Source organism: Vipera ursinii (assembly GCF_947247035.1).
Source record: "Vipera ursinii genome assembly, chromosome: 2".
In the NCBI taxonomy this organism is placed as follows: domain Eukaryota; kingdom Metazoa; phylum Chordata; class Lepidosauria; order Squamata; family Viperidae; genus Vipera; species Vipera ursinii.
The window spans coordinates 243273059-243285819 of NC_139513.1; the positions used below are offsets into that span (position 1 = coordinate 243273059).

Below are 12761 nucleotides of genomic sequence, written 5' to 3' on the forward strand. Positions count from 1 at the left end.
GTTTAAATTGTGGATATCTTTACTTTTAATTTTAAAAAGGCTATTCCTAACTGGCATAATATTCCATGTTTAGTAGGTAGTCATTTTGGCTATTGGGACAGCTATTTTAGAAAAGATAGCTTCGTTATTTTTACTTACCAGAATATAATTAAAACCATTTTTATAAATATTTATAGGTTCCCTGAATTAGGATCCATATGCAGAAGTTCAAATACCTTAATACTGTATCCTGGAGCTGGAGCAACAAATTTGGAAGAAATGGATTTGAGTTCCACTAATTCTTATGTGATCATAATCATTGATGGAACATGGAGTCAAGCAAAAGATATATTTTTAAAGAACTCCCTTTTTCAAATGCCCAAGCAGGTAGGATTTAGTATTCTTATATTACAGTTCAAGTTCTGTGTTTGGAGCAGTTCTTTGTAGTATTTAAAATATTGGTAATTCTGTATTCATGCATACTTTTTCTTAAATTTAATGTGTCTCCCATATACATATACATATACATACATACATATACATACATATACATACATATACATATATATATATATATATATATATATATATATATATATATACACACACATATATACACATATACACATATTTATTTATTTATTTATTTATTTATTTGTTTGTTTGTTTTTATAAACCGCCCTTCTCCCGAGGGACTCGAGGCGGTGTACAGAATAAGGTAGGTGTACAGAATGAACAATAGTGAAAAAACAATAGTAAAAAACAAACTGGGACCCCAATTCGAGCTATCAGGCCAGGCCGGACTGCTGGAACAGGTAAGTTTTTAAGTCGCGCCGGAAGGTGCGGAGGTCGGGGGCCATCCGGATTTCGGTTGGTAAGCTGTTCCAGAGGGCTGGCGCACCCACTGAGAATGCCCTCCCCCTGGGGGCCACCAGCCGACATTCCTTGAGCGGTGGCACCCTGAGGAGGCCCTCTCTGTGGGAGCGCAAAGGACGGTGGGGTGCTGACATTGGCAGAAGGTGCTCCCGTAGGTAGTCCGGACCCATGCCATGTAGGGCTTTGTATGTCATTGTTAGCACCTTGAACTTCACACATATACATATATACACATATACACATATACACACACACACACACACACATAACTATTTAGATTACCTTGCTAGGCCCCAAACATGGGGCAAATCTTTATTTCCTGTTTTCAGCCTATCTTGAAGGCTATCAAACAGGCAGTAGTCAAACCGGACAATTCATATATTTGTGTAAATTACTAACAAAGAATTAAAGGGAAACTGAGATGCATTTCTGACTCCTTAGTCGTCCTCAGTCAGCTATACCCTTCTGAGATTCGAACCTGGGCTGATTGCATACAAGGCAGTGTTATTTGTATGCAATCAGCCCAGGTTCGAATCTCAGAAGGGTATAGCTGACTGAGGACGACTAAGGAGTCAGAAATGCATCTCAGTTTCCCTTTAATTCTTTGTTAGTAATTTACACAAATATATGAATTGTCCGGTTTGACTACTGCCTGTTCCCTTGCAGAAAAAAAGCTAACAGAGCGAGAGAGACCTTGTGGCTTAGAGGCAAATAGTGGAACTCAAATATATGAATTGTCCGGTTTGACTACTGCCTGTTCCCTTGCAGAAAAAAAGCTAACAGAGCGAGAGAGACCTTGTGGCTTAGAGGCAAATAACACTGCCTCATATGCAATCAGCCCATGGTTCGAATCTCAGAAGGGTATGGCTGGCTGATGACGACTAATAAGTCAGAAATGCATCTCAGTTTCCCTTTAATTCTTTGTTAGTAATTTACACAAATATAGGAATTGTCCGGTGTGACTACTGCCTGTTCGATAGCCTTCAAGATAGGCTGAAAACAGGAAATAAAGATTTGCCCCATGTTTGGGGCCTAGCAAGGTAATCTAAAGAGTTAACATTTGAAACATATCTTCCCTTGCAGAAAAAAAGCTAACAGAGCGAGAGAGACCTTGTGGCTTAGAGGCAAATAACACTGCCTCATATGCAATCAGCCCATGGTTCGAATCTCAGAAGGGTATGGCTGGCTGATGACGACTAATAAGTCAGAAATGCATCTCAGTTTCCCTTTAATTCTTTGTTAGTAATTTACACAAATATAGGAATTGTCCGGTGTGACTACTGCCTGTTCGATAGCCTTCAAGATAGACTGAAAACAGGAAATAAAGATTTGCCCCATGTTTGGGGCCTAGCAAGGTAATCTAAAGAGTTAACATTTGAAACATATCTTCCCTTGCAGAAAAAAAGCTAACAGAGCGAGAGAGACCTTGTGGCTTAGAGGCAAATAACACTGCCTCATATGCAATCAGCCCATGGTTCGAATCTCAGAAGGGTATGGCTGGCTGATGACGACTAATAAGTCAGAAATGCATCTCAGTTTCCCTTTAATTCTTTGTTAGTAATTTACACAAATATAGGAATTGTCCGGTGTGACTACTGCCTGTTCGATAGCCTTCAAGATAGGCTGAAAACAGGAAATAAAGATTTGCCCCATGTTTGGGGCCTAGCAAGGTAATCTAAAGAGTTAACATTTGAAACATATCTTCCCTTGCAGAAAAAAAGCTAACAGAGCGAGAGAGACCTTGTGGCTTAGAGGCAAATAACACTGCCTCATATGCAATCAGCCCATGGTTCGAATCTCAGAAGGGTATGGCTGGCTGATGACGACTAATAAGTCAGAAATGCATCTCAGTTTCCCTTTAATTCTTTGTTAGTAATTTACACAAATATAGGAATTGTCCGGTGTGACTACTGCCTGTTCGATAGCCTTCAAGATAGGCTGAAAACAGGAAATAAAGATTTGCCCCATGTTTGGGGCCTAGCAAGGTAATCTAAAGAGTTAACATTTGAAACATATCTTCCCTTGCAGAAAAAAAAGCTAACAGAGCGAGAGAGACCTTGTGGCTTAGAGGCAAATAACACTGCCTCATATGCAATCAGCCCATGGTTCGAATCTCAGAAGGGTATGGCTGGCTGATGACGACTAATAAGTCAGAAATGCATCTCAGTTTCCCTTTAATTCTTTGTTAGTAATTTACACACACACACACACACACACACACACACACACACACATATATATATATATATATATATATATATATATATATATATATATATATATATATATATATATATTTGTTTTGGTATATCTGCCCATTCCTCAGGTAGATGACCTGTGTTTGGAGTAGATATATATATATCTTTGGTCATTCGGGTTTTTTCCCACGTAAAATTGGAGGTATTAGGGCAACGTTTCAACAAAATCTCATCTGTCATCCTCAGGCTGGTCACTTCAGCTTCCTTCTTCTGGGAGAAGTGTGTGATAGTGGCTGTTTTTTTTTTTTTACACTGCCAGAGGGGGGGTGTTCTGTGGGTGGAGGCTTGGCTGTGTTCTGATGGGGTGGAGGTGTGCTCTGGGTGGGGGCTTAGCTGTGTTCTGATTGGGTGGGAGTGTGTTTTGAATGGGGGCTGTGTTCTGATTGGGTGGGGATGTGTTTTGAGTGGATGGGCTGGTCTCAGCTGCCAGCCTTAGACCTGAACTGGTGAGTTGTGTTGCTTTAAAGTGGCTAATGTTGCAGCTGTAGTTAGGGTTCTGTTTTGTGGTTGTGTGTCGTTATTGTTGTGGGTTCAGATTTGCTTTTTGGATGGTTGTGTGGTGGTGATGTCATGTGATGTTATCATGAGATTGGGTCTGGTATCATTCTTGGTGGTTGGGACTCGTCTGTCAATCAAGGCGGGTTTCCAAATGGCTGGTAGGCGAGAGGTATCATCTTGTTTGTTCATGCTGTGGGTGCGTTTTTCTATCTTGATGGCTTCTCTGATTATTCTGTTGTTAAAATGTTCAATTTTGGCGATAGTCTTGGGTTTTTTAAAATCAATTTCATATCCCGTGGCTTTAAAGTGTTGGAACAGGGATGAAGTTTGTTCTCCCTTTCTGAGTGAGTTCCTGTGCTCTTCAATGCGTGCACTTATTCTTCTGTTGGTCTGTCCGATGTATGTGGTGGGGCAGGTGGTGCATGGGATTTCATATACTCCTTGGTTTTCTAACCCAATTATGTCTTTGGGGTTTCTTAGGATGGTGGATATTTTTCTGTCTGTGTAGAATGCTGTTTTGATGTTGTGTTTTTGGAGGATCTTGCTGATTCTGTCTGGTCCCTTTTAAGTATGGGAGGAGGGCTTTGCCATTTTCTTGTTCTCTGTCTTGGGTTTTTGTGGGTGTCTCTCTTCGGATTAAGTTGGTAATCATGTTTCTTTGGAATCCATTGGCTGTTAGTACATTAGTGAGATTGTGTAGTTCGGTTTTTAGGTGTTGTTCGTCAGCTAGGTGTTTTGTTCTGGAGATGAGTGTCTTGGCTACGGAGTTGATCTGTGCTGGGTGGTCGTGTGAGAGTGCATTTTTTTATGGTAGATAGTGTGTCCTAGGGAGCCGTTGGATTTCTTGTAGACTAAGACATCAAGGAAGGGAAGTTGATTGTTAGCTTCTGTTTCCATGGTGAATTGTATTTTGGGGTGTAGGCTATTGAGGTGTGTGAGGAAGTCATCTAGTTTTTCTTTGCCGTGTGGCCAGATTACGAAGGTGTCATCTACGTATCTGAGCCAGATTTTGGGTTTGTGGTTGGATTTTTCTAGAGCGAGGGTTTCAAAGTGTTCCATGTAGAGGTTTGCGATGACAGGCGAAAGGGGTGAAAAACCAAAACTATCACCAAAATTGAACATTTTAACAACAGAATAATAAGAGAAGCCATTGAGATAGAAAAACGCCCCCACAGCATGAACAAACGAGATGATACCTCTTGCCTACCAGCCATTTGGAAACCCGCCTTGATTGACAGACGAGTCCCAACCACCAAGAATGATACCAGACCCAAACTCATGATAACATCACATGACATCACCACCACACAACCATTCAAAAAGCAAATCCGAACCCACAACGATAACGACACACAACCACAAAACAGAAACCTAACTACAGCTACAACATCAGCCACTTTAAACCCCTCCAAACCACACAATAAGCAAACTGACACCCACTATAAAAACATGGCACCACCACAAACACGGAGCCGAACAAAAGCAGCCTTGGTGGAGCAGTGGGCTAATGCCTCCTTAAGTAACACCAGCTGCCTGCAATTAGTGCAGGTTCGCGTCCCACCAGGCTCAAGGTTGACTCAGCCTTCCATCCTTCCGAGGTAGGTAAAATGAGGACCCAGATTGTTGGGGGCAATAAGCTGACTTTGTAATAATGCCGCTTGGTGTGTGTGTGAAAGCCCTAATAAGCAGGCATTATACATAGAATGAAGGCTACTGCTAAGCTTGTAAGCCGCCCTGAGTCTTCGGATAAGGGCGGGATATACATGGAATTAAAATAAATAAATAATAAATAAATAAACTCACCAGTTCAGGTCTAAGGCTGGCAGCTGAGACCAGCCCATCCACTCAAAACACATCCCCACCCAATCAGAACACAGCCCCCATTCAAAACACACTCCCACCCACTCAGAACACAGCTAACCCCCCACCCAATCAGAGCACACCTCCACCCACAGAACACACCCCCTCTGGCATTTTAAAAAAGAGGAACAAACAGCCACTACCACACACTTCTCCCAGAGGAACGAAGCTGAAGCCACCAGCCTGAGGATGACGGATGAGATTTCGTCGAAACGTTGCTCTTATACCTTCAATTCTACGTGGGAAAAACCCCGAATGACCAAAGATCTACATATATGTATATATGTATATATGTATATATGTATGTATATGTTTTGGTATATCTGCCCATTCCTTATGTAGATGACCTGTTTTAGTTACCCAAAGTGATCTTTTTTATTGTATAAGGGCTGATTCTGTTTATAAACCAGCTTCTGTATCCATGATAAGCTTACAGTGTGTATGATATTTAAATACCATAGACATACAGTCATGGCTGAAATTGTTGGCACCCCAGAAATTTTTCCAGAAAATCAAGTATTTCTCACAGAAAAGTATTGCAGGAACACATGTTTTGCTATACACAGGTTTATTCCCTTTGTGTGATTGGAACACAACAAAAAAAGGGAGGAAAAAAAGCAAATTGGACATAATGTCAAACAAAACTCCAAAAATGGGCCGGACAAAATTATTGGCACCCTTTCAAAATTGTGGATAAATAAGATTGTTTCAAGCATGTGATGCTCCTTTAAACTCACCTGGGGCAAGTAAAAGTTGTGGGCAATATAAAAATCACACCTGAAAGCAGATAAAAAGGAGAGAAGTTCACTTAGTCTTTGCATTGTGTGTCTGTGTGTGCCACACGAAGCATGGACAACAGAAAGAGGAGAAGAGAACTGTCTGAGGACTTGAGAACCAAAATTGTGGACAAATATCAACAATCTCAAGGTTACAAGTCCATCTCCAGAGATCTAGATTTGCCTTTGTCCACAGTGTGCAACATTATCAAGAAGTTTGCAACCCATGGCACTGTAGCGAATCTCCCTGGTCGTGGACAGAAGAGAAAAATTGATGAAAGGTTGCAACGCAGGATAGTCCGGATGGTGGATAAGCAGCCCCAAACAAGTTCCAAAGGAATGCAAGCTATCCTGCAGGCTCAGGGAGCATCAGTGTCAGCGTGAACTATCCGTCGACATTTAAATGAAATGAAACGCTATGGCAGGAGACCCAGGAGGACCCCACTGCTGACACAGAAACATAAAAAAGCAAGATTAGAGTTTGCCAAAATGTACTTGAGTAAGCCAAAATCCTTCTGGGAAAACGTCTTGTGGACAGATGAGACCAAGATAGAGCTTTTTGGTAAAGCACATCATTCTACTGTTTACCGAAAATGAAATGAGGCCTACAAAGAAAAGAACACAGTACCTACAGTGAAATATGGTGGAGGTTCAATGATGTTTTGGGGTTGTTTTGCTGCCTCTAGCACTGGGTGCCTTGAATGTGTGCAAGGCATCATGAAATCTGAGGATTACCAAAGGATTTTGGGTCGCACTGTAGAGCCCAGTGTCTGAAAGCTGGGTTTGCGTCTGAGATCTTGGGTCTTCCAGCAGGACAATGACCCCAAACATATGTCAAAAAGCACCCAGAAATGGATGGCAAGAAAGCGCTGGAGAGTTCTGAAGTGGCCAGCAATGAGTCCAGATCTGAATCCCATTGAACACCTGTGGAGAGATCTTAAAATTGCTGTTGGGAAAAGGCGCCCTTCCAATAAGAGAGACCTGGAGCAGTTTGCAAAGGAAGAGTGGTCCAAAATTCCGGGTGAGAGGTGTAAGAAGCTTATTGATGGTTATAGGAAGCGACTGATTTCAGTTATTTTTTCCAAAGGGTGTGCAACCAAATATTAAGTTAAGGGTACCAATAATTTTGTCCAGCCCATTTTTGGAGTTTTGTTTGACATTATGTCCAATTTGCTTTTTTTCCTCCCTTTTTTTGTTGTGTTCTAATACACACAAAGGGAATAAACCTGTGTATAGCAAAACATGTGTTCCTGCAATACTTTTCTGTGAGAAATACTTGATTTTCTGGAAAAATTTCTGGGGTGCCAACAATTTCGGCCATGACTGTAAATATATAATCACAGGCCTGTTCATGCACTTTTTCCCTCTGAGATAGCAATAAAGCTGAATTGGCTTATGTGAATTAGCATAAGATTTGTTGATGTTTTGTTCTTTATGTTGTCTTATTAGCCTATTTAGCAATGGAAATAAGATATAGTGATGACAGTTAACTGAAAAAAAAAGATAACCAACTAATTTATTTGCATGGCAAAGGAAGGCCTTGGTCTTGATCATTATAAGTTTAGCTGTGCACATTTTATAATTGATGGCAGATGAAAGCTGCTAGCACTTTTGCTATTTGAATTGCTCTTTTAGAAAAGAGCATAATTTGCCCTTTCGTAAATATGTTTCATGATTGATATATAGACAGTACTTCCTACTGTGATATTGTAATAACAATTTAATGTCTTCAACATAGAGCCTTTATTGGAATTCTATTGCGTGACAGGATTAATTTTGACTTTTTTAATAATGTTGTACCAGATTGTGTATTTTTGTGGTATTGCAGTTTGGCTGATACATATGACAATTTTAGATTTTCATTATGTTCTTCAAATTAATGAGTGTCTTAAGATGAAGAATTGTCATTACTTTAAAGATCGTGAACTAACTTCCCTTCAGTCATATTTTGACTCCTCAAGAATTCTAATTCATATAGTCTTAAGGAAGATCAGATCATTGTCCAGGTTACAGATAGTCCTTCTAGTTCGATATTTGCCCTGTATTCTTATCTTCTATTAGGAACACACTAAAGGAAGTAGAATTAATTAGTCTTAGAAATTATACTAACGTTCTTGTTAAAATGGTTAACATAGTGTCTTTTTTTTTGAAAACTATTAATTCCTCTTCTTTTCCAAAATGAGTATGGAGGCTTTTTAAATGTTAGAAATACTGGTACAATTTTCCAGCTATGCCAGAGTGTTTCAGAAAAGGAAAGTTCCATAGAAGTAAAGTAAAATTGTAATATGTAGTAAGTTGTTGAATCACTTTCCTTTTTGCTGGCCACAGGAGAATCACTTTAGACCAGGGGTGTCAAACATGCAACGTTATGTGACATGTCATGTCATATTGTGACTTTTTTTCCATTGCCAGCAATTAGGTGGACACGGTTTTGGCATGACACATCTGGCCGTGGGCCGGCAGTTTGACACCCCTGCTTTAGACTGTAGTTCAAGTTTTGCACTCAAGCTTAGATGACTCATCTTTACTTTCCATCCTCAGCAAAAGTTCCATTGGATCGGTTTGGCCTAGTCACTGTCTCTCAGCCCAAATTATTCTGCAGAGCTGTGATAGAGACAGTTGGATAAAGAGAGTGATATCCATGCTGCCTTAAGCACCTGAAAGAATGAACAAATGAGACAAATATTAAGAAGGTTTAACAATGTGGTTGGGTCATTCGTTCAGTAACCCACTAATACAACTAAATTGGTTTGTTAGGATTGTAGTAATCATTGAAGAGATTGCTGTGCAGGAAAATAACAAATTGCTTTATTACATTTCATGTCAAATCTGAATTTTTAATACAATCAAAAAAAACTGCCCAGAAAGGGTTTGAATTGTCCAGGAAGGTTGTACCACTGGCTCATTGATGAGGAAGCTCTTTCATGATTATTTCAACATCTCTTAACCTGAAATATTACCAGTTTAGCAATTTAAATTGACAGCAAAACATTACTGTCAAATATAGATCATCTTTCTTTGTCTATAAATTTCTTTAATCACTATTATGTACCTTGAAGCTGAAACATTAGAAAATACATTAAATAACACAGAGGAATAAGAATCATTTGCAAAATTCCCAATGATTATATTTTTAAAATACAAGGAACATTTTGTTGTTATCAGTAAATGTTATTGGTGCTTTCTTAGTCTGAATGGCCAATACATTTAAATAGCATCTTCCATGTCTTTCTTTTAACGCAAAATGTGTATTATAGCATTATAATAACAACTATTCATATTATTACGCTATGTTATCTGTGTATGTGTATGTATGCACATCTATGCATATGCACATGCTCTATATGTGCCTGACTAGAGATTTATAATAATAACATTCCTTCCAATCTGTAATTCTTGTTTTCTCTAGGAAATTATTTGTTTACAAAATAAAATTTCATTTTCTGCCATCATGTATATATTAAAATGTGAAGTAATTGAAGCAAGTTCTCTTTTTCTCAAATAGCTTGTATCTATAAACAATGTCATATAAAATCTAGGGTCATTGCCACAAATCATACCAATGCTAAGAACACTGGAATGAAAAGGCATGATTGATCTGCAAACATTTAGAAATATATTTAATTAATAATCATTACTAAAAGTAGCAATGACAGTATCCTTTTCATAATAAATATTTCTATCATTCTATGCTGTTACTTTGTATTTTATGTATTTGTTTTAATGTTTTACCTGTTACTTGTTATGAAATGGAAGATAGCCAGAAATAAGCTTAAAGAAGTAGTAAACTGATTAGTAAATATGTTATTGAACATAATTGCCATTAATGTTATTGTTTTAAAAAATCTGATATGAAAACTTTTTTGTATCTTGTCATAGAAGAAATGGAGTTGTTTATGATAATACATATAGAGAAGAACAGATTGGTAGAGGTAGAAGGAAGAGAGATAGTTATAGACAAGAGGTCCTCAACCTTTGGGGCACCAGGAACTGGTTCTGTGGAGAGAGGTTTTTCCGTGGACCAGATGGTGCGTGGTTTTGTGTTCTGCCTGCATCTCGTGGATGGGGCTTTGCTTGTTTGTGCGGTCCGGTTGCTCCAGGGGGAACACACTTGTAGAAAGCCTGATTTAAATAACAACAACAATACAGGCAGTCCTCGACTCATAACCACAATTGGGACAGGAATTTATATCATAAGTCATTGCAGTCATAAATCAGAACTAATTTTACTACAAAGTTTATAGTGGTCATTAAAGAAATCATGTGATTATTAATCTTGCAGTTAAATGAATCCAGCTTTCCCAATAGACATTTTTTGCTGGAAATTGGCAAAGGACTATCTGTAGATCTATAAATCTTCTAAATATAATCAGCAACTTATATCCAAGATATTTATGCTCAACGGTCTGGACAGGCTGACTTTAGGGAATGGGGACCTCTTTGATTCTACTGTAATGTATTGGGCTTGCTTGTAACACCACGTGGTAATGGCTGGTAGGCTGTTTAAGCTGGGAGCTAGCTAACGGCTCCCAGCACCTCAGACAACCCGTCTCCAGTGCTGCTATTGGTTGCCCCTAGGCGGCAATGGGTTGTTTCAAACCTATTGGCTGCCACCTAGGGGCCAGGTTATAAATTGCTGCATCTGCAGCCCAGCTCTCTAGTTCAAATCCTGCAAGAAATAAACCATGCTCTTTGCTGAACTCACTCGCCTCGTCTTCATTCCTGTGCAACGAACCCAGTACACAACATCTACTGCATTTAGCAGGCAAATGTGTATGGAACACAAATTTAAAGGCCAATCAAAAGTTGCCTTTGATTTGATCTCTGGAACCTTTTTTATGAGAAAAATTCAAAAATTCCATTGTTCACAGAAGTTATTAATGTCCAAATAATATTAAAACACGAGTCACAGAATTAGATTCAATCATTCAGGGCAGCTGGATTAGCTTTATTATAGAAAAATAGGAATCCATATGTACATGTGGACACAGAAAATCTGCCCCTTAAATCTCAATTCTAAGGTTCAAATTATGGGCCTCACTTTTACTGCCTTTCTGAGTTAATGTACTTTTGACTACTCTTTTTAAAGACTTAAAGTGATTATTGTTATCCCTGGGTTACAAAATGTTGTTTTTTGGCATAAAAAATAGGAGTTTTATGTTCATGGCGAAAGCTATCAAGGCAGGAGCAAAGAGCTTGAGATGAGACAAGATTTTCATCAAAATGTGCTGACCTCCATATCCAAGGTTGAGAAACAAGCAGCAAAAACAAAAAAACAAAAAAACTCCATGGCCATCTAAGGGCAGGAGAAAGAGACATAAGATTTAAATGTTCGAATTATTATAAATAGAGTTTATTATTTGATTCTACAATAGATCATTTTTGTATCTGTAGTATAAGCAATATTCCCATTTGAGCCTGATTTTTTATTATTCCATTGTTTGTTTCTGAGTGCTGATTAGCTTTGTAGAGAGAGATTTACTACTATTGCCCTGAGTGAATCTATTACTTTTGAAAAAGAAGATTTATTTATCTACTTACTTTACAAGTAGTCCATGACTTTCAACAAAAATTGAGCCTGGAATTTTGGTTTTATGTCAATGCTGTTGTAAGTTGATGTCACCACATGAGTAGAGTCGATTTAATGACCCTTTTTACAATAATTATTAAGCGAATTATATGATTATTAAGTAAATCACATGGTTGTAAGTCCACCGGAAGTACGTGGATGTCATTTCTGGAAGTCTGTTCTAGGCCTGGTGGAGGCCTCCCAGACCTAGAACGGCCCACCAGAAGTGCATGGATGTTACTTACGGAACTCTGTTCTAGGCCTGGGAGGCCTGGAGGACTCACCGACAGTCCCACTTACTTTTGGGATGGCTGGTGATGTGGCAGTGACACAAGGTGAGAGTCGTGGCAGGCAGCAGGTGAGTGGATGCCTGTTAACAGGCGCTGCCATGATGGATCTGAAATGACAAGTGCTCTTTAAATGTAAGGACTCATTCTTGCTGGTAGTTAGAATCTTTAATAGTATTATTTGCAAACAAAATGAAGGTTTCCTATTCAGAATAATAAGCTCTCAGGTTAGTAAAACAGCGATATCAGATCCGATTTTAGGTTAATAAGTTAATCACATATAGTTGGAGAACTACCGGTACTCAAATTCTTTTATTTAATTAAAACACTTAGAGCCTGGTACAAATGCATTTCTCTTCAAACAATCATAGAGTTTGTAGTATACATAGATTTGCAAAACAATAGGATAAAGAAATATTCCTGAACTTTGTTTATGATTTATCTCATGGTTACTGTGAAATTGTGTGAATGCATCAGTGCAGTGCATGTCAGCTTGCAGAGTTTAGATTCATTGAATGAGTTTACCAAAAATGTAAATATTACAGAATATACAGCCTCATGCTACATAACTAAGCTCCATTTCATGCTGAATATACTAAATTATTAATGTATATTAAATAGAAAACTATATTTAGATAGATTTTTACTCCAAAAGCAT

At 38.6% G+C, this 12761-nt stretch overlaps 1 protein-coding gene across 3 annotated transcripts in view; it reads left to right on the top strand.

Moving 5' to 3' along the window:
• The window catches only part of DTWD2 (DTW domain containing 2), an 86377-nt gene that overhangs the window by 44622 nt on the left and 28994 nt on the right, over window positions 1-12761 (top strand). For all 3 annotated transcript variants that reach the window (XM_083356265.1, XM_083356263.1, XM_083356264.1), the window contains exon 4: window positions 177-366. In XM_083356265.1, the coding sequence (XP_083212391.1) occupies window positions 177-366 (190 nt within the window). The remainder of the gene's footprint in view (window positions 1-176; window positions 367-12761) is intronic.